This window comes from Oncorhynchus mykiss, chromosome 8 (genome assembly GCF_057628025.1).
Source record: "Oncorhynchus mykiss isolate SJ-2025 chromosome 8, ASM5762802v1, whole genome shotgun sequence".
NCBI lineage: Eukaryota > Metazoa > Chordata > Actinopteri > Salmoniformes > Salmonidae > Oncorhynchus > Oncorhynchus mykiss.
The window spans coordinates 84,004,110-84,029,573 of NC_143029.1; the positions used below are offsets into that span (position 1 = coordinate 84,004,110).

The 25,464-nt window shown below is 47.3% G+C and overlaps 1 protein-coding gene across 2 annotated transcripts in view; it reads left to right on the forward strand.

The window, feature by feature from the left end:
• The first annotated feature begins 7,592 nt into the window (after nucleotides 1–7,592).
• kirrel1b (kirre like nephrin family adhesion molecule 1b) overlaps nucleotides 7,593–25,464 on the forward strand; it is a 96,332-nt gene continuing 78,460 nt past the window's right edge. For both annotated transcript variants that reach the window (XM_036986492.2, XM_036986493.2), the window contains exon 1: nucleotides 7,593–8,188. In XM_036986492.2, coding sequence (XP_036842387.2) covers nucleotides 8,140–8,188 — 49 coding nt within the window. In that variant the 5' untranslated portion in view covers nucleotides 7,593–8,139. The remainder of the gene's footprint in view (nucleotides 8,189–25,464) is intronic.

The following is a 25,464-nucleotide window of genomic DNA, read 5'->3' on the forward strand; positions in this document are numbered from 1 at the left end:
TGTTATAAAGGAAGAGCAGACTGTTGTGAAGGAAGAGCAGACTGTTGTGAAGGAAGAGCAAACTGTTGTGAAGGAAGGGCAGACTGTTGTGAAGGAAGAGCAAACTGTTGTGAAGGAAGAGCAGACTGTTGTGAAGGAAGAGCAGACTGTTGTGAAGGAAGAGCAGACTGTTGTGAAAGAAGAGCAAACTGTTGTGAAGGAAGGGCAGACTGTTGTGAAGGAAGAGCAAACTGTTGTGAAGGAAGAGCAGACTGTTGTGAAGGAAGAGCAGACTGTTGTGAAGGAAGAGCAGACTGTTGTGAAGGAGGAGCAGACTGTTGTGAAGGAAGAGCAGACTGTTGTGAAGGAAGAGCAGAGCAGACCTGTTGTGAAGGAAGAGCAGAGCAGACCTTTTGTGAAGGAAGAGCAGAGCAGACTGCTGTGAAGGAAGAGCAGACTGTTGTGAAGGAAGAGCAGACTGTTGTGAAGGAAGAGCAGACTGTTGTAAAGGAAGAGCAGACTGTTGTGAAGGAAGAGCAGAGCAGACTGTTGTGAAGGAAGGGCAAAGCAGACCTGTTGTGAAGGAAGAGCAGACTGTTGTGAAGGAAGAGCAGACTGTTGTGAAGGAAGAGCAGAGCAGACTGTTGTGAAGGAAGAGCAGAGCAGACTGTTGTGAAGGAAGGGCAAAGCAGACCTGTTGTGAAGGAAGAGCAGACTGTTGTGAAGGAAGGGCAGACTGTTGTGAAGGAAGAGCAGAGCAGACTGTTGTGAAGGAAGGGCAGAGCAGACCTCTTGTGAAGGAAGAGCAGACTGCTGTGAAGGAAGAGCAGACTGTTGTGAAGGAAGGGCAGAGCAGACTGCTGTAAAGGAAGAGCAGACTGCTGTGAAGGAAGAGCAGACTGTTGTGAAGGAAGAGCAGACTGTTGGGAAGGAAGAGCAGACTGTTGTGAAGGAAGAGCAGAGCAGACCTGTTGTGAAGTTGTCAAATAAATTAGTTTGTGTTTATACAGGACCTGCCCCCCCACCAACCGTCAACCAATCATGTCAATGCGGAGCTATACTGAGCACTCCACATTGTTACAAAATTTGAGAGGCACACAGTAATGCTTGATTTAGCCTCCGTAATTTCATCACACCCTCCATACGAAGTCCCCGATCACATTTTCAGATCAAGCAAAAATTGTCTTTAACAGTGAAATGCTTACTTATGGGACTTTCCCACTCACTTCCGTCATCATGAAGTGCTTTGAGAGACTAGTCAAGGATCATATCACCTCCACCCTACCTGACACCTTAGACCAACTCCAATTTGCTTACCGCCCCCAATAGGTCCACAGATGATGCAATCTCAACCACACTGCACACTGCCCTATCCCATCTGGACAAGAGGAATACCTATGTAAGAATGCTGTTCATCGATCACAGCTCAGCATTTAACACCATAGTACCTTCCAAACTTGTCATTAAGCTCGAGACCCCACCCTGTGCAACTGGGTCCAGGACTTTCTGACGGGCCACCCCCATGTGGTGAGGGTAAGAAACAACATCTCCACTATGCTGATCTTCAACACTGGGGTCCCACAAGGGTGCATGCTCAGCCCTTTCCTGTACTCCCTGTTCACCCATGACTGCGTGGCCATGCACGCCTCCAACTCAATCATGAAGTTTGCAGACGACACTACAGTGGTAGGCTTGATTACCAACAACGACGAGACGGCCTACAGGGAGGAGGTGAGGCACTCGGAGTGCGGGGTCAGGAAAATAACCTCACACTCAACGTCAACAAAACAAAGGAGATGATCGTGGACTTCAGGAATCAGCAGAGGGAGCAGCCCCCTATCCACATCGACGGGATAGTAGTGGAGAAGGTGGGAAGTTTTGAGTTCCTCTGCGTACACATCATGGACAAACTGAAATGGTCCACCTACACAGACAGTGTGGTGAAGAGAGGTTGAAGAAATTTGGCTTGTCACCAAAAACACTCTCAAACTTTTACAGATGCACAATTGAGAGCATCCTGTCGGGCTGTATCACCACCTGGTACGGCAACTGCACGGCCAGCAACTGCAGGGTTCTCCAGAAGGTGGTGCGGTCTGCACAACGCATCACTGGGGGCAAACTACCTGACCTCCAGGACACCTACAGCACCCGATGTCACAGGAAGGCCAAAAAGATCATCAAGGACAACAACCACCCGAGCCACTGCCTGTTCACCCCTCTATCATCCAGACGGCGAGGTCAGTACAGGTGCATCAAAGCAGGGACCGAGAGACTCAAAAACAGCTTCTATCTCAAGGCCATCAGACTGTTAAACAGCCACCACTAACATTGAGTGGCTGCTGCCAACATACTGACTCAATCTCTAAACACTTTAATAATTAAAAAATGGATGTAATAAATGTATCACTAGCCACTTTAAACAATGACACTTCATATAATGTTTACATACCCTACATTACTCATCTCATATGTACAGTGCCTTGCGAAAGTATTCGGCCCTCTTGAACTTTGCGACCTTTTGCCACATTTCAGGCTTCAAACATAAAGATATAAAACTGTATTTTCATGACACAATCATGAAGTGGAACGACATTAATTGGATATTTCAAACTTTTTTAACAAATCAAAAACTGAAAAATTGGGCGTGCAAAATTATTCAGCCCCCTTTACTTTCAGTGCAGCAAACTCTCTCCAGAAGTTCAGTGAGGATCTCTGAATGATCCAATGTTGACCTAAATGACTAATGATGATAAATACAATCCACCTGTGTGTAATCAAGTCTCCGTATAAATGCACCTGCACAGTGATAGTCTCAGAGGTCCGTTAAAAGCGCAGAGAGCATCATGAAGAACAAGGAACACACCAGGCATGTCCGAGATACTGTTGTGAAGAAGTTTAAAGCCGGATTTGGATACAAAAAGATTTCCCAAGCTTTAAACATCCCAAGGAGCATTGTGCAAGCGATAATATTGAAATGGAAGGAGTATCAGACCACTGCAAATCTACCAAGACCTGGCCGTCCCTCTAAACTTTCAGCTCATACAAGGAGAAGACTGATCAGAGATGCAGCCAAGAGGCCCATGATCACTCTGGATGAACTGCAGACATCTACAGCTGAGGTGGGAGACTCTGTCCATAGGACAACAATCAGTCGTATATTGCACAAATCTGGCCTTTATGGAAGAGTGGCAAGAAGAAAGCCATTTCTTAAAGATATCCATAAAAAGTGTCGTTTAAAGTTTGCCACAAGCCACCTGGGAGACACACCAAACATGTGGAAGAAGGTGCTCTGGTCAGATGAAACCAAAATTGAACTTTTTGGCAACAATGCTAAACGTTATGTTTGGCGTAAAAGCAACACAGCTGAACACACCATCCCCACTGTCAAACATGGTGGTGGCAGCATCATGGTTTGGGCCTGCTTTTCTTCAGCAGGGACAGGGAAGATGGTTAAAATTGATGGGAAGATGGATGGAGCCAAATACAGGACCATTCTGGAAGAAAACCTGATGGAGTCTGCAAAAGACCTGAGACTGGGATGGAGATTTGTCTTCCAACAAGACAATGATCCAAAACATAAAGCAAAATCTACAATGGAATGGTTCAAAAATAAACATATCCAGGTGTTAGAATGGCCAAGTCAAAGTCCAGACCTGAATCCAATCGAGAATCTGTGGAAAGAACTGAAAACTGCTGTTCACAAATGCTCTCCATCCAACCTCACTGAGCTTGAGCTGTTTTGCAAGGAGGAATGGGAAAAAAATTCAGTCTCTCGATGTGCAAAACTGATAGAGACATACCCCAAGCGACTTACAGCTGTAATCACAGCAAAAGGTGGCGCTACAAAGTATTAACTTAAGGGGGCTGAATAATTTTGCACGCCCAATTTTTCAGTTTTTGATTTGTTAAAAAAGTTTGAAATATCCAATAAATGTTGTTCCACTTCATGATTGTGTCCCACTTGTTGTTGATTCTTCACAAAAAATACAGTTTTATATCTTTATGTTTGAAGCCTGAAATGTGGCAAAAGGTCGCAAAGTTCAAGGGGGCCAAATACTTTCGCAAGGCACTGTATATCCTGAACTCTATACCATCTACTGCATCTTGCCTATGCTGTTCGGCCATCGCTCATCCATATATTTATTTGTACATATTCTTATTCATTCCTTTACACTTGTGTGTATAAGGTAGTTGTTGTGAAATTGATAGATTACTTGTTAGATATTACTGCACTGTCAGAACTGGAAGCACAAGCATTTCGCTACACTCACATTAACATCTGCTAACCATGTGTATGTGACCAACAACATTTGATTTGATTTGATGAATAATGATAACTTGGCTATATACACGGGGTACCAGCACCCAGTCGATGTGCAGGGGTACAAGGCAATTGAGGTAGATATGTACATCTAGGTAGGTATTGCATGAATGGGCCTACTGTACTTACACATGCCAATGTATTGTATGATTTTACCTACTCATGCCAATGTCTTGTATGGATGAGTTTGCCTCCTACTCATTCCAGTGTATTGCATGTATAGTCAGTGTATTGCATGTATAGTCAGTGTATTGCATGTATAGTCAGTGTATTGCATGTATAGTCAGTGTATTGCATGTAGAGTCAGTGTATTGCATGTAGAGTCAGTGTATTGCATGTATAGTCAGTGTATTGCATGTAGAGTCAGTGTATTCATGTATAGTCAGTGTATTGCATGTAGAGTCAGTGTATTGCATGTATAGTCAGTGTATTGCATGTATAGTCAGTATATTGCATGTAGAGTCAGTGTATTGCATGTAGAGTCAGTGTATTGCATGTATAGTCAGTGTATTGCATGTAGAGTCAGTGTATTGCATGTATAGTCAGTGTATTGCATGTATAGTCAGTGTATTGCTTGTATAGTCAGTGTATTGCATGTAGAGTCAGTGTATTGCATGTATAGTCAGTGTATTGCATGTATAGTCAGTGTATTGCATGTAGAGTCAGTGTATTGCATGTATAGTCAGTGTATTGCATGTATAGTCAGTGTATTGCATGTATAGTCAGTGTATTGCATGTAGAGTCTGTGTATTGCATGTAGAGTCAGTGTATTGCATGTAGAGTCAGTGTATTGCATGTAGAGTCAGTGTATTGCATGTAGAGTCAGTGTATTGCATGTAGAGTCTGTGTATTGCATGTATAGTCAGTGTATTGCATGTATGTGATGTAGAAAATAAACCAACAGAGGGCAGTATTGTTCGTTAAAGCTCCCACCTAGGGACGCTCATTGGTGCTCACTGAAACCACCTCTATTTCTCTCTGTATTTCTCTCCTTCTACCCCTCTCTATCTTCCTCTGTCTCTCTTTCCCTCCACCTCTCTCTCCTGCTGTCTCTCTCTCTCCCTCTACATCTCCCTCAGTCTCTCTCTCCCTCCACCTCTATCTCTCCCTCTACCCCTCTCTATCTTCCTCTGTCTCTCTCTCCCTCCACCTCTATCTCTCCCTCTACCCCTCTCTATATTTCTCTATCTCTCCCTCCGCCTCTATCTCTCCCTCTACCCCTCTCTGTCTCTCTCTCCTATCTCTCCCTCTACCCCTCTCTGTCTCTCCCTCTACTGTCTCTCTCTCCCTCAGTCAATCTCTCTCCCTGCACCCCTATCTCTCCCTCTACCCCACTCTATCTTCCTCTGTCTCTCTCTCCCTCAGTCTATCTCTCCCTCCACCTCTCTCTCCCTATACCCTTTTCTATCTTTCTCTGTCTCTCTCTCCCTCCACCTCTATCTTTCCCTCTACCCCTCTCTATCTTTCTCTGTCTCTCTCTCCCTCAGTCTCTCTCTCCCTCCACCTCTATCTCTCCCTCTACCCCTCTCTATCTTCCTCTGTCTCTCTCTCCTCAGTCTCTCTCTCCCTCCACCTCTATCTCTCCCTCTACCCCTCTCTATCTTCCTCTGTCTCTCTCTCCCTCAGTCTCTCTCTCCCTCCACCTCTATCTCTCCCTCTACCCCTCTCTATCTCTCTCTGTCTTTCTCTCCCTCCGTCATTGTCTCTCTGTGTCTATCCCTCTTTATCTTCCTCTCTCTCTCCCTTCACCTGTCTTTCTGTCTCTACTCCTCTCTATCTTCCTCTATGTCTTCCTCTCTCTCCCTTCACCTGTCTTTCTGTCTCTACTCCTCTCTATCTTCCTCTATGTCTTCCTCTGTCTCTCTCTCCCTTCACCTGTCTTTCTGTCTCTCCATCCATCTCTCTCTCTCCCTCTGTCTCTCTTTCTCCCTCCATCTCTCTCCCTCCCTCTGTCTTTCTCTCCCTTTTTTTCTCTCCCTCTACCCCCTCTATCTTCCTGTTTTTCTCTCCCTTCATCTGTCTCTCTCTCCCTCTGTCTCTTTCTCTCCCTCTACCCCTCTCTATCTTCCTTTATGTCTTCCTCCGTCTCTCTCTCCCTCCATCTCTATCTCAATCTCTCCCTCTCTATCTTCCTTCATCTCTCTCTCTCCCTCCCTTCATCTCTCACCATCTCTCCCTCTGTCTCTCTCTCTCTCCCTCCATCTCTCTCTCCCTCTGTCTCTCTCTCTCCGTCTCTCTCCCTCCCTGTCTTTCTCTGCCTTTGTTTCTCTCCCTCTACCCCCTCTATCTTCCCCTGTCTTTCTCTCCCTTCATCTGTCTCTCTCTCCCTTCACCTCTCTCTCTCCCCCTTTGTCTCTCTCTCTCCCTTTGTCTTTCTCTCTCTCTCTCCCTTCATCTCCCTCTCTCTCCCTTCATCTCTCTCTCTCCCTTCACCTCTCTCTCTCCCCCTTTGTCTTTCTCTCTCTCTCTCCCTTCATCTCCCTCTCTCTCCCTTCATCTCTCTCTCTCTCCCTTCACCTCTCTCTCTCCCCCTTTGTCTTTCTCTCTCTCCCTTTGTCTCTATCTTTCCCTCTCTCTCTCTCTCTCTCTCTCTCTCTCTCCCTTTGTCTCTCTCTCCCTTTTTCTTTCCCTCTGTCTCTCTGAACTGAACAGGATAATCAAACATGTTCCTGTGACACAACATTTCTGATGAAATGTGGGAGGATTCAGTTCTCAGTATGTGGGAGGTTTCAGCTCTCAGTATGTGGGAGGATTCAGTTCTCAGTATGTGGGAGGATTCAGTTCTCAGTATGTGGGAGGATTCAGTTCTCAGTATGTGGGAGGATTCAGTTCTCAGTATGTGGGAGGATTCAGCTCTCAGTATGTGGGAGGATTCACTTCTCAGTATGTGGGAGGATTCACTTCTCAGTATGTGGGAGGATTCACTTCTCAGTATGTGGAGGTCTGGCATTTTTGGAAAAAAAACGTTTCTGTGAAAAGCAAAATAAATTAGTACAGATGGAAAAGCTTCCATTGCCACTGAAAGGTGACTTCTTAGTAGTGTGGCTCAGCACATATTTTTTTAAATTTTAAATCTGCCATTTCCATGTGTTTGAGGCAAACACTTGCAACCCACGTCTTGCTATTAGAAGCAGTAATCCAAAATGTAAGCTGTTTTTAAGAATGTAAACTGTACTGATTATAGTTCCTTTTTAGTAATGTTATAACCTCATCCCTGTTAGGTCTACATGTCATATTTTACTACGCAGCACTACATTACGCGGTGAAAAGCACATAGGTCTATGAGGCAGGTATCACTGACGGCAAACAGACAATGATTAACTGGTAGAGAGGCACGGCGCAACAAAGGACTTTCATGTAAGAGAATAACTGATGGTGTGCACAAGGGTGCAGTTCCCCATGTCGCCTCCTGCAATCATAGAGCACACTTATCCGTTTGCGGAGTAAAAAGATGTGATTTGGAGAAGCCTAGTCTAGGCTTTGGGTACGTTCTGTGGTGATTCTGTAGAGAGAGGCAGCGAGAAGAAGAGAGAGGAATTCACTCTTTAATGAGTGTACGGCTGTGCACGCAGCCAGAGAAAAGAGACTGAGAACGAAGGGAAGGAAGTCAGAAAAAAGTGGGGATAGATTTGAAGCACAAAACAAGTAAAAGCCAAGGAGGGACACGGACCGGAGACGAAACAAACCGCTGCAATTGACAATCAACCAAAAGATTGCTAATTATCTCCGTTATTGACGCGTAAACTAGGCTATTTCTAGGGGAATTGATGGTGTCTCCACAGAGCAGAAGTCTAACGGACCTTGCCGAGGGGAGGAATTCGAATGCACTCGGCTGAATCATGCTGATGTTGTTGTGGATAATAACTTTGGGTATCAGTTTTAACAAAGGTGAGGAAAACTGAAACCCGGTGATATGGTCATCTGCGTGGATGTTTATACATTCTGGTTATATGCAGTGGGAGCAAAATAGTAAAAGTTTGTATGTATCAATACCTCATCAGTCTTTCCGTATCCTACCTCTGTCCACTGAATACTATGTGTGTATCACATTCCACGTTTTAGACTATAGGTTTTAAGTTTTTCACGAGTTTGTGCAGAATGAATACCGGAATAGGATTATTGAGCTGAAGGTTTTGATGGGAACGGAGGCATTATTCGTGGTCTCCCGGAAAACATGTTGACAGAAACGGAGAATTAAAATGCAGACTATATAGCCTAGTGACATTTGGTTCATATTTCCACACTTAAAACGATTGTTCGTGCAGCCCCTATCAGGCGCTCAGAGAGAGAAAGAGAACCGAGACAAGACAGCAGCTGCATGTAGGTTATTGGTCTGATATGACCTTTGTATTGCACTAACCGAAATCATTCACACAACTAACGTCTAGTTTATAACACTAGGCTATAGCCCTTTATCACGGGAGAAATATGATAGTCCTACACACATAATATAATTTACTCACTGCGCATGTTGTGCCAGAGAGAGAGAAACATTGATGAGGGAATGGCTGAATGAACAGAACAAGAGAAAACAGGGAAACTCCAGCTCGACTAGAACATAACAGTCACCAACCAGATCAATATCAACAACAAAGACAACTATGTATCTCTCTAGTGCAGGGGTGTCACTCATTGCAGGGTGCAGAACTGAAAATTGGTTATATTTCTTGCCGTCAAAATGAGCAAACAAATGTCCTCTATCCATCGTTTTTGGAATTTTCGATGGTTCTGACTATCTCTTTCATTTCGGTGATTATTAGCGAGCTGGACACAGTCAATAAACTGTGTAAATGTAGGTCCATTATAATTTCTACACATTTTAAAGTAGGTTATATTGAGTTGCATGTAGGTAGTATCGTGCTGATCGTGTGCCAGTGGCGTGATTATTTAGCACAGATCTCAGACAGAGAACCGAGGGGAGGTGCACTCGCTTGTCTAAAGAAGGTACGCGGAATGTAGGCAAATAGCCTATTTTACCATCACATATAAGGTAAACATGTAAAAACTGATAGCTATTATGATTTTACCGCGGCACAGGGATTGATTGATCATCTCTGTCCACTTTGTCCAACACTATTTCGTGTCTAACGAAACGTTATGGCACGCGATAGCTGCTCCAAATAAGGCTTTGATTAATTGTTGTGCGTGAGGATCGGTTCCGTTAGCGGAAGAAAGGGGACCTGTTTGATTATGGACAATTGTTCTCTCGTGCCTGTGCTGTTGGTTTTCACGTGGAGCAGCTACGCGCGCTGCTCATCACCGGTTGCTGAGGAGATCTCACTCCTGTGTGCTGGAGCACACGGCATACCTGGCTCTGCACCTGAGAGTCCTGGCGCCAGTCATGTTCTGTGCTGAGACAACAGCAGTATAATACATCTATTACATCAGCCATTCATACAGCTTCATTCAGTTATGACGCCATTACCAATAGCCATACCCATCACATACACTGTTGACAAACCTCCTTATAAGAGGCTTCTTTTTTTACCGTTTTACAGCTCTGCTACCATAAGAGGAAGGGAACATAGGCTTGACAGAGAAAGAGAGAGGAAGAACTAGACACAGAAAAGAGGCCGATTCTTGGCAGAGAAAGAGAGAGGAAGAACTAGACACAGAAAAGAGGCCGATTCTTGGCAGAGAAAGAGAGAGGAAGAACTAGACATGTCCTGCAGCTTTGGTCACTGCCGTGTTTGCTTCTATCTCATATTGAAGTAATTCATGATCACCAGAAGTAGTATGGTGAATTCAATCCCTAATGTCAAATGGCCACTGTCGCATGCCAAATGGCACCCTATTCCCTAACATAATGCACTACATTTGACCAGAGCCCTATAGTTCTTCTGTGCACCTGCATAACTATTATATTTGTGACAGGAAGCAGTCGTTAGTAAAGCACTCCATTAACAACAATTCAATTTATGAAAACCCTTGATATGATACATAATGTTTTTCAGAACAACAGTCTAGAAATGTCCACTGGCCACGTTCCAAACGAGACTCCCGAGTGGCGCAGCGGTCTAAGGTACTGCATCTCAGTGCTAGAGGCACTCTGGATCGATTCCAGGCTGTTTCACAACCGGCCTTGATTGTGAGTCCCATAGGGTGGCGTACAATTGTCCCAGCGTCGTCCAGGTTTGGCCGGCGTAGGCTGTCATTGTCAAATAAGAATTTGTTCTTAACTGACTTTCGGGGCGGCAGGTAGCCTAGTGGTTAGAGCGTTGGGCCAATAACCGTAAGGTTACTAGTTTGAATCCCCGAGGTGACAAGGTAAAAATCTGTTGTTCTGCTCCCCAAAAACGCAATTAACCCACTGTTCCTAGGCTGTCATTGTAAATAAGAATTTGCTCTTAACTGACTTGCCTAATTGAATAAAGGTTAAAAAATATATATTTGAGGGATATGTTGTTGAGAGCCAATGTGGGAGTGAAAAGTGAGGATGTTTGCGTATTTGACGGTGCCTGTTGGGGAATTACAAGTGACACACATCAATCTCCCCCATTCTGCCATGCTGAATTAGAGATACTTTGAGAGGGAAAGGGGGCAGAGAGACATGGCCCTGACATGGAGAGAGGTTTGAAGCTGAAGAGAGGGAGATAATAATTAAAAATGGCATTGGGAACCCACTATTATAGATTGACTAGTAATTTAGGTGACTAGAGAACGACATAAGCTTCAGGGCAGGAGGTGTCCAAATCCAGACAGAGCATGTGATGGCTTAAAAAAAATGTCTAGCCATTCAAATAAGTCATCTTATATAATCTAATCAAATCTAATACTACACCTCTTGATATGGATGACATGGATGCATGAATGAGTATTAGACCCAGACCCTAGCCTTAAAGTGGCTTTTGGTTTTGTCCCCAAATTATACTCTTTTGACACCCCTTGTTGGCCCTGGTGAAAAGTGTGCACTAGATAGGGAATAGGGTGTCATTTGGGATGCATCCTTTCTTTTGTGGTGTGTGTTTGATAGAGGTTGGAGAGATCAGCCACTTCTTTTTAGGAGAGAGAGAGGGAGAATCAACTTACCCAGTCTCTTCTCTCCTGTTGAGGGAATTATTTCAAAGAGATTCAGACATCAAAACCAATCAGCATTGGAGGGTATATGTCAACAAAAAGGACTAAAGAGCAAGTATGACACGTGATGAGAAGGATGTTGAGGTAGTTTCTAAATCTCTCTATCTTCCCTTCGCTCTGTCTCTCTCCCCCCTCTATCTCTTTGTTGTCTGTGAGAAAAACAATTCAATGACGCTCACCTGGCGTTTTTTGACACTTGAAATCCATTCAAAGATTCCTCTAAAAGGAATCTTCACTAATGTACGACTCCATATTGATAAATGACAACATAAAATATCAATTATGTGTTTACATCTACAATTCCAGCCTATGTATATTTGTCTATGGTGGTGTTTGTCTGTTCAGGGCAGGCTTTGTGATAGGTCTTTCATGGCACATCGACAGTCCACCAATTACACCGGCCACCAAATGGCACCTTTTCCCTTTATAAGGCACTACTTTTGAACAGAGCACTATGAGCCCAGTGCACCATATTAGGGAATAGAGTGCCATTTGAGCCACTTCTTTCCATCACACAAAATAACCAGTCCAGATTGAGGCAATTGTGATATATTATGACATATGATATGATATGATATATTATGATATATATGATATGATATGATATATTATGATATGATATGATATGATATATTATGATATATATGATATGATATGATATATTATGATATATATGATATGATATGATATATTATGATATATATGATATGATATGATATATAATGATATATATGATATGATATGATATATTATGATATATATGATATGATATGATATATTATGATATATATGATATATATGATATATTATGATATATATGATATGATATGATATATTATGATATATATGATATGATATGATATATTATGGTATATATGATATGATATGATATATTATGATATATATGATATGATATATTATGATATGATATGATATGATATGATATATTATGATATATATGATATGATATGATATATTATGGTATATATGATATGATATGATATATTATGATATATATGATATGATATGATATATTATGATATGATATGATATGATATGATATATTATGATATATATGATATGATATGATATATTATGGTGTTCTCCACTTTTTTTGGTGGGGCTGTACGTACAATTCGTAGTTCATCGGTGATTGATCAACAGTACTGTTCTTAGTAGGAGTGGTAACAAAGGACGGGATTCTTCAATGAAGTGATTGTTGTCATTCAATGACATTAGTTACAGTTACACATTTCCCTGATTTATCTTAGATTGATTTGGACTATTTTATGAAAGAAACGTCCCTTTTTCAGGCACCTGTCTTTCGAAGATAATTAGTAAAAATCGAAATAACTTCACAGATCTTCAATGTAAAGGGTTCAAACACTATTTCCCATGCTTGTTCAATGAACCATAAACAATTAATGAACATTGTTCATACTGTGAGACGCCTAAGACAGAGCTACAGGGAGACATGGCGGACAGCTGATTGTCCTCGCAGTGGCAGACCATGTGTAACAACACATACACAGGATCGGTACATCCGAACATCACACCTGCTGGACAGGTACAGGATGGCAACAACAACTTCCCGAGTTACACCAGGAACGCACAATCCCTCCATCAGTGCTCATGTAACCGTTCAGCTTCTGTCCCTCTCCTAACCCCTAACTGGGCTCAAACCAGGGGCCCTCTGCACACATTTATAACAGCCACCCTCGAAGCATTGTTACCCATCGCTCCACAAAAACCGTGGCCCTTGCAGAGCAAGGGGAACAACTACTTCAAGGTCTCAGAGCGAGTGACGTCACCAATTGAAATGCTATTAGCGTGCAGCCCGCTAACTAGCTAGCCATTCCACATCGGTTACACTCACCCCCCTTTTGACCTCCTCCTTTTCCGCAGCAAACAGTGATTCGGGTCACGGCACCAATGTAACAGTTTAGCTTCCGTCGCCCTACCTGGGCTCGAACCAGGGACCCCTCTGCACACATCAACAACTGCCTCCCACAAAGCATCGTTACCCATCGCTCCTAAAAAGCCGCGGCCCTTGCAGAGCAAAAGGAACAACTATTTCAAGGTCTCAGAGCGAGTGATGTCACCGATTAAAGCTCATCCTGACTTAATACTTAATTCAGCAGGTGGCCACACCAGATACTGACTGTTACTTTTGATTTTGACCCCCCCTTTGTTCAGAGACACATTATTCCATTTCTGTTTGTCACATGTCTGTGGAACTTGTTCAGTTTATGTCTCAGTTGTTAAATCTTGTTATATGTTCATACAAATATTTACACATGTTAAGTTTGTTGAAAATATACGCAGTTGACAGTGAGAGGACGTTTCTTTTTTCCTGAGTTTATATGCTGGCTATGTTGTTACCAAGAGGGAAAACAGTAATATTAACCCCTTTCTTTTTTTTCAAGCAAATGTCTTTTAAGGGAGTATGTGAGCCACAGACATTTGCTTGAGCTAGCCAAGTTCTGCTAGGAGCAAACAGAACCTAGTATGTGGGCACCTTTACAAACATTCATGCATACATTCATGCATTTGAAGTATGGGAGATCCCGGTAATCAGGGTAGCGGAGTGGGGTAGAGGAGTAAGGTAGTGGAGTGGGGTAGCGGAGTGGGGTAGAGGAGTAAGGTAGCGGAGTGGGGTAGAGGAGTAAGGTAGTGGAGTGGGGTAGAGGAGTAAGGTAGAAGAGTAAGGTAGTGGGTAGAGGAGTGAGGTAGTGGAGTAGGGTAGAGGAGTAAGGTAGAAGAGTAAGGTAGTGGGTAGAGGAGTGAGGTAGTGGAGTGGGGTAGAGGAGTAAGGTAGTGGAGTGGGGTAGAGGAGTAAGGTAGAAGAGTAAGGTAGTGGGTAGAGGAGTGAGGTAGTGGAGTGGGGTAGAGGAGTAAGGTAGTGGAGTGGGGTAGAGGAGTAAGGTAGAAGAGTAAGGTAGCAGAGTGGGGTAGAGGAGTAAGGTAGTGGAGTGGGGTAGAGGAGTAAGGTAGAGGAGTAAGGTAGCGGAGTAAGGTAGCGGATTGGGGTAGAGGAGTAAGGTAGAGGAGTAAGGTAGCGGAGTGGGGTAGAGGAGTAAGGTAGCGGAGTAAGGTAGCAGAGTGGGGTAGCGGAGTGGGGTAGAGGAGTAAGGTATTGGAGTGGGGTAGAGGAGTAAGGTAGTGGAGTGGGGTAGAGGAGTATGGTAGTGGAGTGTGGTAGAGGAGTAAGGTAGCGGAGTGGGGTAGAGGAGTAAGGTAGCAGAGTGGGGTAGAGGAGTAAGGTAGCGGAGTAAGGTAGCAGAGTGGGGTAGCGGAGTGGGGTAGAGGAGTAAGGTATTGGAGTGGGGTAGAGGAGTAAGGTAGTGGAGTGTGGTAGAGGAGTAAGGTAGCGGAGTGGGGTAGAGGAGTAAGGTAGAATAGTAAGGAAGCAGAGTGGGGTAGAGGAGTAAGGTAGCAGAGTGGGGTAGAGGAGTAAGGTAGCAGAGTGGGGTAGAGGAGTAAGGTAGAAGAGTAAGGTAGTGGAGTGGGGTAGAGGAGTAGGGTAGTGGAGTGGGGTAGCGGAATAGCGGGGAAGCGGAGTAGGGTAGAGGAGTAAGGTAGAGGAGTAAGATAGCGGAGTGGGGTAGAGGAGTAAGGTAGTGGAGTGGGGTAGAGGAGTAAGGTAGCGGAGTGGGGTAGAGGAGTGGGGTAGAGGAGTAAGGTAGAGGAGTAAGGTAGCAGAGTGGGGTAGAGGAGTAAGGTAGCGGAGTGGGGTAGAGGAGTGGGGTAGAGGAGTAAGGTAGAGGAGTAAGGTAGCGGAGTGGGGTAGAGGAGTAAGGTAGTGGAGTGGGGTAGAGGAGTAAGGTAGCGGAGTGGGGTAGAGGAGTGGGGTAGAGGAGTAAGGTAGTGGAGTGGGGTAGAGGAGTAAGGTAGTGGAGTGGGGTAGAGGAGTAAGGTAGCGGAGTGGGGTAGAGGAGTGGGGTAGAGGAGTAAGGTAGAGGAGTAAGGTAGCAGAGTGGGGTAGAGGAGTAAGGTAGAAGAGTAAGGTAGTGGAGTGGGGTAGAGGAGTAGGGTAGTGGAGTGGGGTAGAGGAGTAAGGTAGAGGAGTAAGGTAGCGGAGTGGGTTAGAGGAGTAAGGTAGCGGAGTGGGATAGAGGAGTAAGGTATCTTAGTGGGGTAGAGGAGTAAGGTAGTGGAGTGGGGTAGAGGAGTAAGGTAGCAGAGAGGGGTAGAGGAGTAAGGTAGCGGAGTGGGGTAGAGGAGTAAGGTAGAGGAGTAAGGTAGCAGAGTGGGGTAGAGGAGTAAGGTAGTGGAGTGGGGTAGAGGGGTAAGGTAGCGGGGTAGGGTAGAGGAGTAAGGTAGCGGAGTGGGGTAGAGGAGTAAGGTATGTTAGTGGGGTAGAGGAGTAAGGTAGTGGAGTGGGGTAGAGGAGTGGGGTAGAGGAGTAGGGTAGAGGAGTAGGGTAGTGGAGTGGGGTAGAGGAGTGGGGTAGAGGAGTGGGGAAGAGGAGTAAGGTAGTGGAGTGGGGTAGAGGAGTAGGGTAGCGGAGTGGGATAGAGGAGTAAGGTAGTGGAGTGGGGTAGAGGAGTAGGGTAGAGGAGTAAGGTAGCGGAGTGGGGTAGAGGAGTAGGGTAGAGGAGTAGGGTAGCGGAGTGGGGTAGAGGAGTAGGGTAGCGGAGTGGGGTAGAGGAGTAATGTAGTGGAGTGGGGTAGAGGAGTAAGGTAGCAGAGTGGGGTAGCAGAGTGGGGTAGAGGAGTAAGGTAGAAGAGTAAGGTAGTGGAGTGGGGTAGAGGAGTAGGGTAGCGGAGTGGGGTAGAGGAGTAAGGTAGTGGAGTGGGGTAGAGGAGTAAGGTAGCGGAGTGGGGTAGAGGAGTAAGGTAGAGGTGTAAGGTAGAGGAGTAAGGTAGCGGAGTGGGGTAGAGGAGTAAGGTAGCGGAGTGGGGTAGAGGGGTAAGGTAGCGGGGTAGGGTAGAGGAGTGGGGCAGAGGAGTAAGGTAGCGGAGTGGGGTAGAGGAGTAAGGTATCTTAGTGGGGTAGAGGAGTAAGGTAGTGGAGTGGGGTAGAGGAGTGGGGTAGAGGAGTAGGGTAGAGGAGTAGGGTAGTGGAGTGGGGTAGAGGAGTGGGGTAGAGGAGTGGGGAAGAGGAGTAAGGTAGTGGAGTGGGGTAGAGGAGTAGGGTAGAGGAGTAGGGTAGCGGAGTGGGGTAGAGGAGTAGGGTAGCGGAGTGGGATAGAGGAGTAAGGTAGTGGAGTGGGGTAGAGGAGTAGGGTAGAGGAGTAAGGTAGCGGAGTGGGGTAGAGGAGTAGGGTAGAGGAGTAGGGTAGCAGAGTGGGGTAGAGGAGTAGGGTAGCGGAGTGGGGTAGAGGAGTAATGTAGTGGAGTGGGGTAGAGGAGTAAGGTAGCAGAGTGGGGTAGCAGAGTGGGGTAGAGGAGTAAGGTAGAAGAGTAAGGTAGTGGAGTGGGGTAGAGGAGTAGGGTAGCGGAGTGTGGTAGAGGAGTAAGGTAGTGGAGTGGGGTAGAGGAGTAAGGTAGCGGAGTGGGGTAGAGGAGTAAGGTAGAGGAGTAAGGTAGAGGAGTAAGGTAGCGGAGTGGGGTAGAGGAGTAAGGTAGCGGAGTGGGGTAGAGGAGTAAGGTATCTTAGTGGGGTAGAGGAGTAGGGTAGTGGAGTGGGGTAGAGGAGTAAGGTAGCAGAGTGGGGTAGCGGAGTGGGGTAGCGGAATAGCGGGGAAGCGGAGTTGGGTAGAGGAGTAAGGTAGAGGAGTAAGGTAGCGGAGTGGGGTAGAGGAGTAAGGTAGTGCAGTAAGGTAGTGGAGTGGGGTAGAGGAGTAAGGTAGAGGAGTAATGTAGCAGAGTGGGGTAGAGGAGTAAGGTAGCGGAGTGGGGTAGAGGAGTGGGGTAGAGGAGTAAGGTAGAGGAGTAAGGTAGCAGAGTGGGGTAGAGGAGTAAGGTAGAAGAGTAAGGTAGTGGAGTGGGGTAGAGGAGTAGGGTAGTGGAGTGGGGTAGAGGAGTAAGGTAGAGGAGTAAGGTAGCGGAGTGGGGTAGAGGAGTAAGGTAGCGGAGTGGGATAGAGGAGTAAGGTATCTTAGTGAGGTAGAGGAGTAAGGTAGTGGAGTGGGGTAGAGGAGTAAGGTAGCAGAGAGGGGTAGAGGAGTAAGGTAGCGGAGTGGGGTAGAGGAGTAAGGTAGAGGAGTAAGGTAGCAGAGTGGGGTAGAGGAGTAAGGTAGTGGAGTGGGGTAGAGGGGTAAGGTAGCGGGGTAAGGTAGAGTAGTGGGGTAGAGGAGTAAGGTAGCGGAGTGGGGTAGAGGAGTAAGGTATCTTAGTGGGGTAGAGGAGAAAGGTAGTGGAGTGGGGTAGAGGAGTAGGGTAGAGGAGTAGGGTAGTGGAGTGGGGTAGAGGAGTGGGGTAGAGGAGTGGGGTAGAGGAGTGGGGAAGAGGAGTAAGGTAGTGGAGTGGGGTAGAGCAGTAGGGTAGAGGAGTAGGGTAGCGGAGTGGGGTAGAGGAGTAGGTTAGCGGAGTGGAATAGAGGAGTAAGGTAGTGGAGTGGGGTAGCAGAGTGGGGTAGAGGAGTAAGGTAGAAGAGTAAGGTAGTGGAGTGGGGTAGAGGAGTAGGGTAGTGGAGTGGGGTAGAGGAGTAAGGTAGAGGAGTAAGGTAGAGGAGTAAGGTAGCGGAGTGGGGTAGAGGAGTAAGGTAGCGGAGTGGGGTAGAGGAGTAAGGTAGTGGAGTGGGGTAGAGGAGTAAGGTAGCAGAGAGGGGTAGAGGAGTAAGGTAGCGGAGTGGGGTAGAGGAGTAAGGTAGTGGAGTGGGGTAGAGGGGTAAGGTAGCGGGATGGGGTAGAGGAGTGGGGTAGAGGAGTAGGGTAGTGGAGTGGGGAAGAGGAGTAAGGTAGCGGAGTGGGGTAGAGGAGTAGGCTAGAGGAGTAGGGTAGCGGAGTGGGGTAGAGGAGTAAGGTAGTGGAGTGGGGTAGAGGAGTAGGGTAGAGGAGTAAGGTAGCGGAGTGGGGTAGAGGAGTAAGGTAGTGGAGTGGGGTAGAGGAGTAGGGTAGAGGAGTAAGGTAGCGGAGTGGGGTAGAGGAGTAGGGTAGAGGAGTAGGGTAGCGGAGTGGGGTAGAGGAGTAGGGTAGCGGAGTGGGGTAGAGGAGTAAGGTAGCAGAGTGTGGTAGAGGAGTAAGGTAGTGGAGTGGGGTAGAGGAGTAGGGTAGAGGAGTAAGGTAGCGGAGTGGGGTAGAGGAGTAGGGTAGAGGAGTAGGGTAGCGGAGTGGGGTAGAGGAGTAGGGTAGCGGAGTGGGGTAGAGGAGTAAGGTAGCAGAGTGGGGTAGAGGAGTAAGGTAGTGGAGTGGGGTAGAGGAGTAAGGTAGAGGAGTAAGGTAGAGAAGTAAGGTAGCAGAGTGGGGTAGAGGAGTAAGGTAGTGGAGTGGGGTAGAGGAGTAAGGTAGCAGAGTGGGGTAGAGGAGTAAGGTAGTGGAGTGGGGTAGAGGAGTAAGGTAGCAGAGTGGGGTAGAGGAGTAAGGTAGTGGAGTGGGTTAGAGGAGTAGGGTACCAATATCTACATAGAAAAAGTTGGTTTTTGATTACAGATATATTAAAATTAATGTCATAATTATGACCATTATTAATTATTGTCACCATTATAATCCTCGTCTGTTTTTGTTCGAGGTTAGAACAGAGTGGGGTAGAGGAGTGGGGTAGAGGAGTAAGATAGCAGAGTGGGGTAGAGGAGTAAGGTAGCGGAGTGGGGTAGAGCAGTAAGGTAGTGGAGTGGGGTAGAGGAGTAAGGTAGTGGAGTGGGGTAGAGAAGTAAGGTAGAGGAGTAAGGTAGCAGAGTGGGGTAGCGGAATGGGGTAGAGGAGTAAGGTAGAGGAGTAAGGTAGCAGAGTGGGGTAGCGGAGTGGGGTAGCGGAATAGCGGGGAAGCGGAGTATGGTAGAGGAGTAAGGTAGAGGAGTAAGGTAGCGGAGTAATGTAGCGGAGTGGGGTAGAGGAGTGGGGTAGTGGGGTAAGGTAGAGGAGTAAGGTAGCGGAGTGGGGTAGAGGAGTAGGGTAGAGGAGTAAGGTAGAGGAGTGGGGTAGAGGAGTAAGGTAGAGGAGTGGGGTAGAGGAGTAAGGTAGAGGAGTGGGGTAGAGGAGTAAGGTAGCAGAGTGGGGTAGCAGAGTGGGGTAGAGGAGTAAGGTAGAAGAGTAAGGTAGTGGAGTGGGGTAGAGGAGTAGGGTAGCGGAGTGGGGTAGAGGAGTAAGGTAGTGGAGTGGGGTAGAGGAGTAAGGTAGAGGAGTAAGGTAGAGGAGTAAGGTAGCGGAGTGGGGTAGAGGAGTAGGGTAGCGGAGTGGGGTAGAGGAGTAAGGTAGCGGAGTGGGGTAGAGGAGTAAGGTAGAGGAGTAAGGTAGAGGAGTAAGGTAGCGGAGTGGGGTAGAGGAGTAAGGTAGCGGAGTGGGGTAGAGGAGTAAGGTATCTTAGTGGGGTAGAGGAGTAGGTTAGTGGAGTGGGGTAGAGGAGTAAGGTAGCAAAGTGGGGTAGCGGAGTGGGGTAGCGGAATAGCGGGGAAGCGGAGTTGGGTAGAGGAGTAAGGTAGAGGAGTAAGGTAGCGGAGTGGGGTAGAGGAGTAAGGTAGTGGAGTAAGGTAGTGGAGTGGGGTAGAGGAGTAAGGTAGAGGAGTAAGGTAGCAGAGTGGGGTAGAGGAGTAAGGTAGCGGAGTGGGGTAGAGGAGTGGGGTAGAGGAGTAAGGTAGAAGAGTAAGGTAGCGGAGTGGGTTAGAGGAGTAAGGTAGCGGAGTGGGATAGAGGAGTAAGGTATCTTAGTGAGGTAGAGGAGTAAGGTAGTGGAGTGGGGTAGAGGAGTAAGGTAGCAGAGAGGGGTAGAGGAGTAAGGTAGCGGAGTGGGGTAGAGGAGTAAGGTAGAGGAGTAAGGTAGCAGAGTGGGGTAGAGGAGTAAGGTAGTGGAGTGGGGTAGAGGGGTAAGGTAGCGGGGTAGGGTAGAGGAGTGGGGTAGAGGAGTAAGGTATCTTAGTGGGGTAGAGGAGAAAGGTAGTGGAGTGGGGTAGAGGAGTAGGGTAGAGGAGTAGGGTAGTGGAGTGGGGTAGAGGAGTGGGGTAGAGGAGTGGGGAAGAGGAGTAAGGTAGTGGAGAGGGGTAGAGGAGTAAGGTAGTGGAGTGGGGTAGAGGAGTAGGGTAGAGGAGTAGGGTAGCGGAGTGGGGTAGAGGAGTAGGTTAGCGGAGTGGAATAGAGGAGTAAGGTAGTGGAGTGGGGTAGAGGAGTAGGGTAGAGGAGTAAGGTAGCGGAGTGGGGTAGAGGAGTAGGGTAGAGGAGTAGGGTAGCGGAGTGGGGTAGAGGAGTAGGGTAGCGGAGTGGGGTAGAGGAGTAAGGTAGTGGAGTGGGGTAGAGGAGTAAGGTAGCAGAGTGGGGTAGCAGAGTGGGGTAGAGGAGTAAGGTAGAAGAGTAAGGTAGTGGAGTGGGGTAGAGGAGTAGGGTAGAGGAGTAGGGTAGCGGAGTGGGGTAGAGGAGTAGGGTAGCGGAGTGGGGTAGAGGAGTAAGGTAGTGGAGTGGGGTAGAGGAGTAAGGTAGCAGAGTGGGGTAGCAGAGTGGGGTAGAGGAGTAAGGTAGAAGAGTAAGGTAGTGGAGTGGGGTAGAGGAGTAGGGTAGCGGAGTGGGGTAGAGGTGTAAGGTAGTGGAGTGGGGTAGAGGAGTAAGGTAGCGGAGTGGGGTAGAGGAGTGGGGTAGAGGAGTAAGGTAGAGGAGTAAGGTAGCAGAGTGGGGTAGCAGAGTGGGGTAGAGGAGTAAGGTAGAAGAGTAAGGTAGTGGAGTGGGGTAGAGGAGTAGGGTAGTGGAGTGGGGTAGAGGAGTAAGGTAGAGGAGTATGGTAGAGGAGTAAGGTAGCGGAGTGGGGTAGAGGAGTAAGGTAGCGGAGTGGGGTAGAGGAGTAAGGTAGTGGAGTGGGGTAGAGGAGTAAGGTAGCAGAGAGGGGTAGAGGAGTAAGGTAGCGGAGTGGTGTAGAGGAGTAAGGTAGTGGAGTGGGGTAGAGGGGTAAGGTAGCGTGGTGGGGTAGAGGAGTGGGGTAGAGGAGTAGGGTAGTGGAGTGGGGAAGAGGAGTAAGGTAGCGGAGTGGGGTAGAGGAGTAGGCTAGAGGAGTAGGGTAGCGGAGTGGGGTAGAGGAGTAAGGTAGTGGAGTGGGGTAGAGGAGTAGGGTAGAGGAGTAAGGTAGCGGAGTGGGGTAGAGGAGTAGGGTAGAGGAGTAGGGTAGCGGAGTGGGGTAGAGGAGTAGGGTAGCGGAGTGGGGTAGAGGAGTAAGGTAGCAGAGTGGGGTAGAGGAGTAAGGTAGTGGAGTGGGGTAGAGGAGTAAGGTAGAGGAGTAAGGTAGAGAAGTAAGGTAGCAGAGTGGGGTAGAGGAGTAAGGTAGTGGAGTGGGGTAGAGGAGTAAGGTAGCAGAGTGGGGTAGAGGAGTAAGGTAGTGGAGTGGGGTAGTGGAGTGGGGTAGAGGAGTAAGGTAGCAGAGAGGGGTAGAGGAGTAAGGTAGCGGAGTGGTGTAGAGGAGTAAGGTAGTGGAGTGGGGTAGAGGGGTAAGGTAGCGTGGTGGGGTAGAGGAGTGGGGTAGAGGAGTAGGGTAGTGGAGTGGGGAAGAGGAGTAAGGTAGCGGAGTGGGGTAGAGGAGTAGGCTAGAGGAGTAGGGTAGCGGAGTGGGGTAGAGGAGTAAGGTAGTGGAGTGGGGTAGAGGAGTAGGGTAGAGGAGTAAGGTAGCGGAGTGGGGTAGAGGAGTAAGGTAGTGGAGTGGGGTAGAGGAGTAGGGTAGAGGAGTAAGGTAGTGGAGTGGGGTAGAGGAGTAGGGTAGAGGAGTAAGGTAGCGGAGTGGGGTAGAGGAGTAAGGTAGTGGAGTGGGGTAGAGGAGTAGGGTAGAGGAGTAAGGTAGCGGAGTGGGGTAGAGGAGTAGGGTAGAGGAGTAGGGTAGCGGAGTGGGGTAGAGGAGTAGGGTAGCGGAGTGGGGTAGAGGAGTAAGGTAGCAGAGTGTGGTAGAGGAGTAAGGTAGTGGAGTGGGGTAGAGGAGTAGGGTAGAGGAGTAAGGTAGCGGAGTGGGGTAGAGGAGTAGGGTAGAGGAGTAGGGTAGCGGAGTGGGGTAGAGGAGTAGGGTAGCGGAGTGGGGTAGAGGAGTAAGGTAGCAGAGTGGGGTAGAGGAGTAGGGTAGCGGAGTGGGGTAGAGGAGTAAGGTAGCAGAGTGGGGTAGAGGAGTAAGGTAGTGGAGTAAGGTAGCAGAGTGGGGTAACGGAATGGGGTAGAGGAGTAAGGTAGAGGAGTAAGGTAGCAGAGTGGGGTAGCGGAGTGGGGTAGAGGAGTAAGGTAGCGGAGTGGGGTAGAGGAGTAAGGTAGTGGAGTGGGGTAGAGGAGTAAGGTAGGGGAGTAATGTAGCGGAGTGGGGTAGAGGAGTGGGGTAGAGGAGTGGGGTAGAGGAGTAAGGTAGAGGAGTAAGGTAGCGGAGTAATGTAGCGGAGTGGGGTAGAGGAGTGGGGTAGTGGAGTAAGGTAGAGGAGTAAGGTAGCGGAGTGGGGTAGAGGAGTAAGGTAGCGGAGTGGGGTAGAGGAGTAGGGTAGAGGAGTAAGGTAGCGGAGTGGGGTAGAGGAGTAGGGTAGAGGAGTAAGGTAGCGGAGTGGGGTAGAGGAGTAGGGTAGAGGAGTAGGGTAGCGGAGTGGGGTAGAGGAGTAGGGTAGAGGAGTAAGGTAGCGGAGTGGGGTAGAGGAGTAGGGTAGCGGAGTGGGGTAGCAGAGTAGCGGAGTGGGGTAGCAGAGTAGCGGAGTGGGGTAGCGGAGTAGCGGAATAGGGTAGAGGAGTAGGGTAGAGGAGTAAGGTAGCGGAGTGGGGTAGAGGAGTGGGGTAGCAGAGTAGCGGAGTGGGGTAGAGGAGTAGCGGAATAGGGTAGAGGAGTGGGGTAGCGGTCTAGCGGAGAGCGTGGTAGCATCATCAACATCATTCTCTTGGCGTGCGTCCCCTATATAGTTCCCATGGGACGCAGCCTTAGTAAATTAAGTTGTGATTTGGGTGATTTGGGTGATGATGTCCCTGTAGGAGATTTGGGTGTCATTGTTCTGGTGGAGGGGATTAGGGTGGCTTTACACCTCAGGCAGTGTGTGTGTGTGTGTGTGTGTGTGTGTGTGTGTGTGTGTGTGTGTGTGTGTGTGTGTGTGTGTGTGTGTGTGTGTGTGTGTGTGTGTGTGTCTGTGTGTGTTTGTGTGTGTGTGTGTGTGTGTGTGTGTGTGTGTGTGTGTGTCTGTGTGTGTGTGTCTATGTGTGCGTGTGTGTGGGTGTGTGAATGTTCTACATAATATGAGTAATTGTGTTTTCTAACAAGGCAGGGGTGAGAGCCAAATAAAACAAGGTAACGATAAACCTGTCGTCCCCCACGAATCATGCAGCCCCCCTATAGTGCCGATTTAAATATCGCGTGTGACTAACAACATCCAGTTAATTACTGTAGGCTACCGCCATGGGCCAATCCGTGTAATTTTGTCAATGTTTTCTATGGCAAGACGCGTTATTCACCCGAGTTTCATCAAAATCGGGGCCAGTGCTGTTTGAGATGTTGCGTGTGACGAACATACAAACGTACGGACAGAGGAGATCCACAGTCACCTCTCCGATTTCATTGTTGGGGACAATACAATGTACAATAATGATAATAATAATAATATGCAGGGAGTACCAGTACGGGATCAATGTGGAGGGGTAGGAAGTATTTGAAGTAGCTGTGTACATGAAGGCAGGGTAACGTGGTATCAGGATAGATAACAATAAGAGTAAACATGTAGTCTTCCCTTGGGTTAATCAGTGTAATTTTTTTTATTTTCTGGATCTCTATGGCAAGACACATCATTCACCCAAGGTTCATCAAAATCGGACCAGTGGTGTCATATCCCTGAGCATGTGTGCCAAATTACAGCACTCTGAGTAAAACAGATCAAGAAATATAAACGTGTGCCTGTTATAGCGCCACCGTGTGGTCGATATGAATGTTATTGCATGTGTTGAGTCTTGACAGTGTTTGCAACTTGTGTACCACATTTTGTTACAATACAAATATCATTGACTGATTTATATGCATTTATGTGCCAGACCACGCCCACATAAATGTTTATTGGTCAATAGTAGCCAGGTTGTTTCAGGTACTAGTCTGGAAAATATTACATTGAGAAAGCTTTGTCCATAGACGCCACATAGCAAGTTTCGTGCAGGTCGGTCATTCGGTGCCAGAGGAGTCGTGTTTTAAGTGTGTTTCACAAAATTCAAAATAGCGGAGAATCCATCATGGTGGACCTTATGGGTCCCTGAGGCAAATTTGTTCCTTGTGTGGAAAGGGACGTATGTACCGAAGGTCATGACTTTAGGTCAAACGGGGTGAGGGGCGTGACCTTTTAAAGTTAGCATTTTAAATTTTGTTATAGCGCCACCATCTGGCCAATCAGTGTAATTGTGTAAATGCCAGATCTCTATGGCAAGAAATATCATTCACCCAAGTTTCATCAAAATTGAGCCAATGCTGTTTTGAGATATTGCATGTGACTGACGTAGGAATGAATGTACGAACAAACGCACAGACAGACGGGGTGAACAATAAAAAGAGCATGTATACTGATGATAGAGGCAGAGATGTGGGGTGGAAAGAAAGAAAGAAAGAAAGAAAGAAAGAAAGAGAGAAAGAAAGAAAGAGAAAGAAAGAAAGAGGGAGGGAGGGAGGCAAAGATAATATTATTGTGCTCTTTTTTAAATAAAATAAGAATGTTTCTATAGCAACCATCTAACCAGAGGCTGAAGAGAAAGGGGGGTGGGGGGGTGGGGGGGGGGGTGCAGCGGTGGAGAGACTGTTTCCATAGCAACACACAAAGAGAGGGAGAAAAGGACTTATGGAAACTTAGACGAAAAAAAAACTGTATATACGCAACATAGTCTAGTGTTGGTGTTGGAGATAGATAGAGGAGGGGAGGTGGAGAGAGGAAACAGGAGTGTATGTGTGTATGTGTATAGTACAGGGGTCTCCAACCTTTTCTAGCATGAGAGCTACTTTTAAAGAGCTTTTTTTTTATATAGCTTTCAAATAGGCACATTCTACCCTACACCTCCTCCCCAGGTCCTTGGTGTACAAGATATACACCTGGTAAT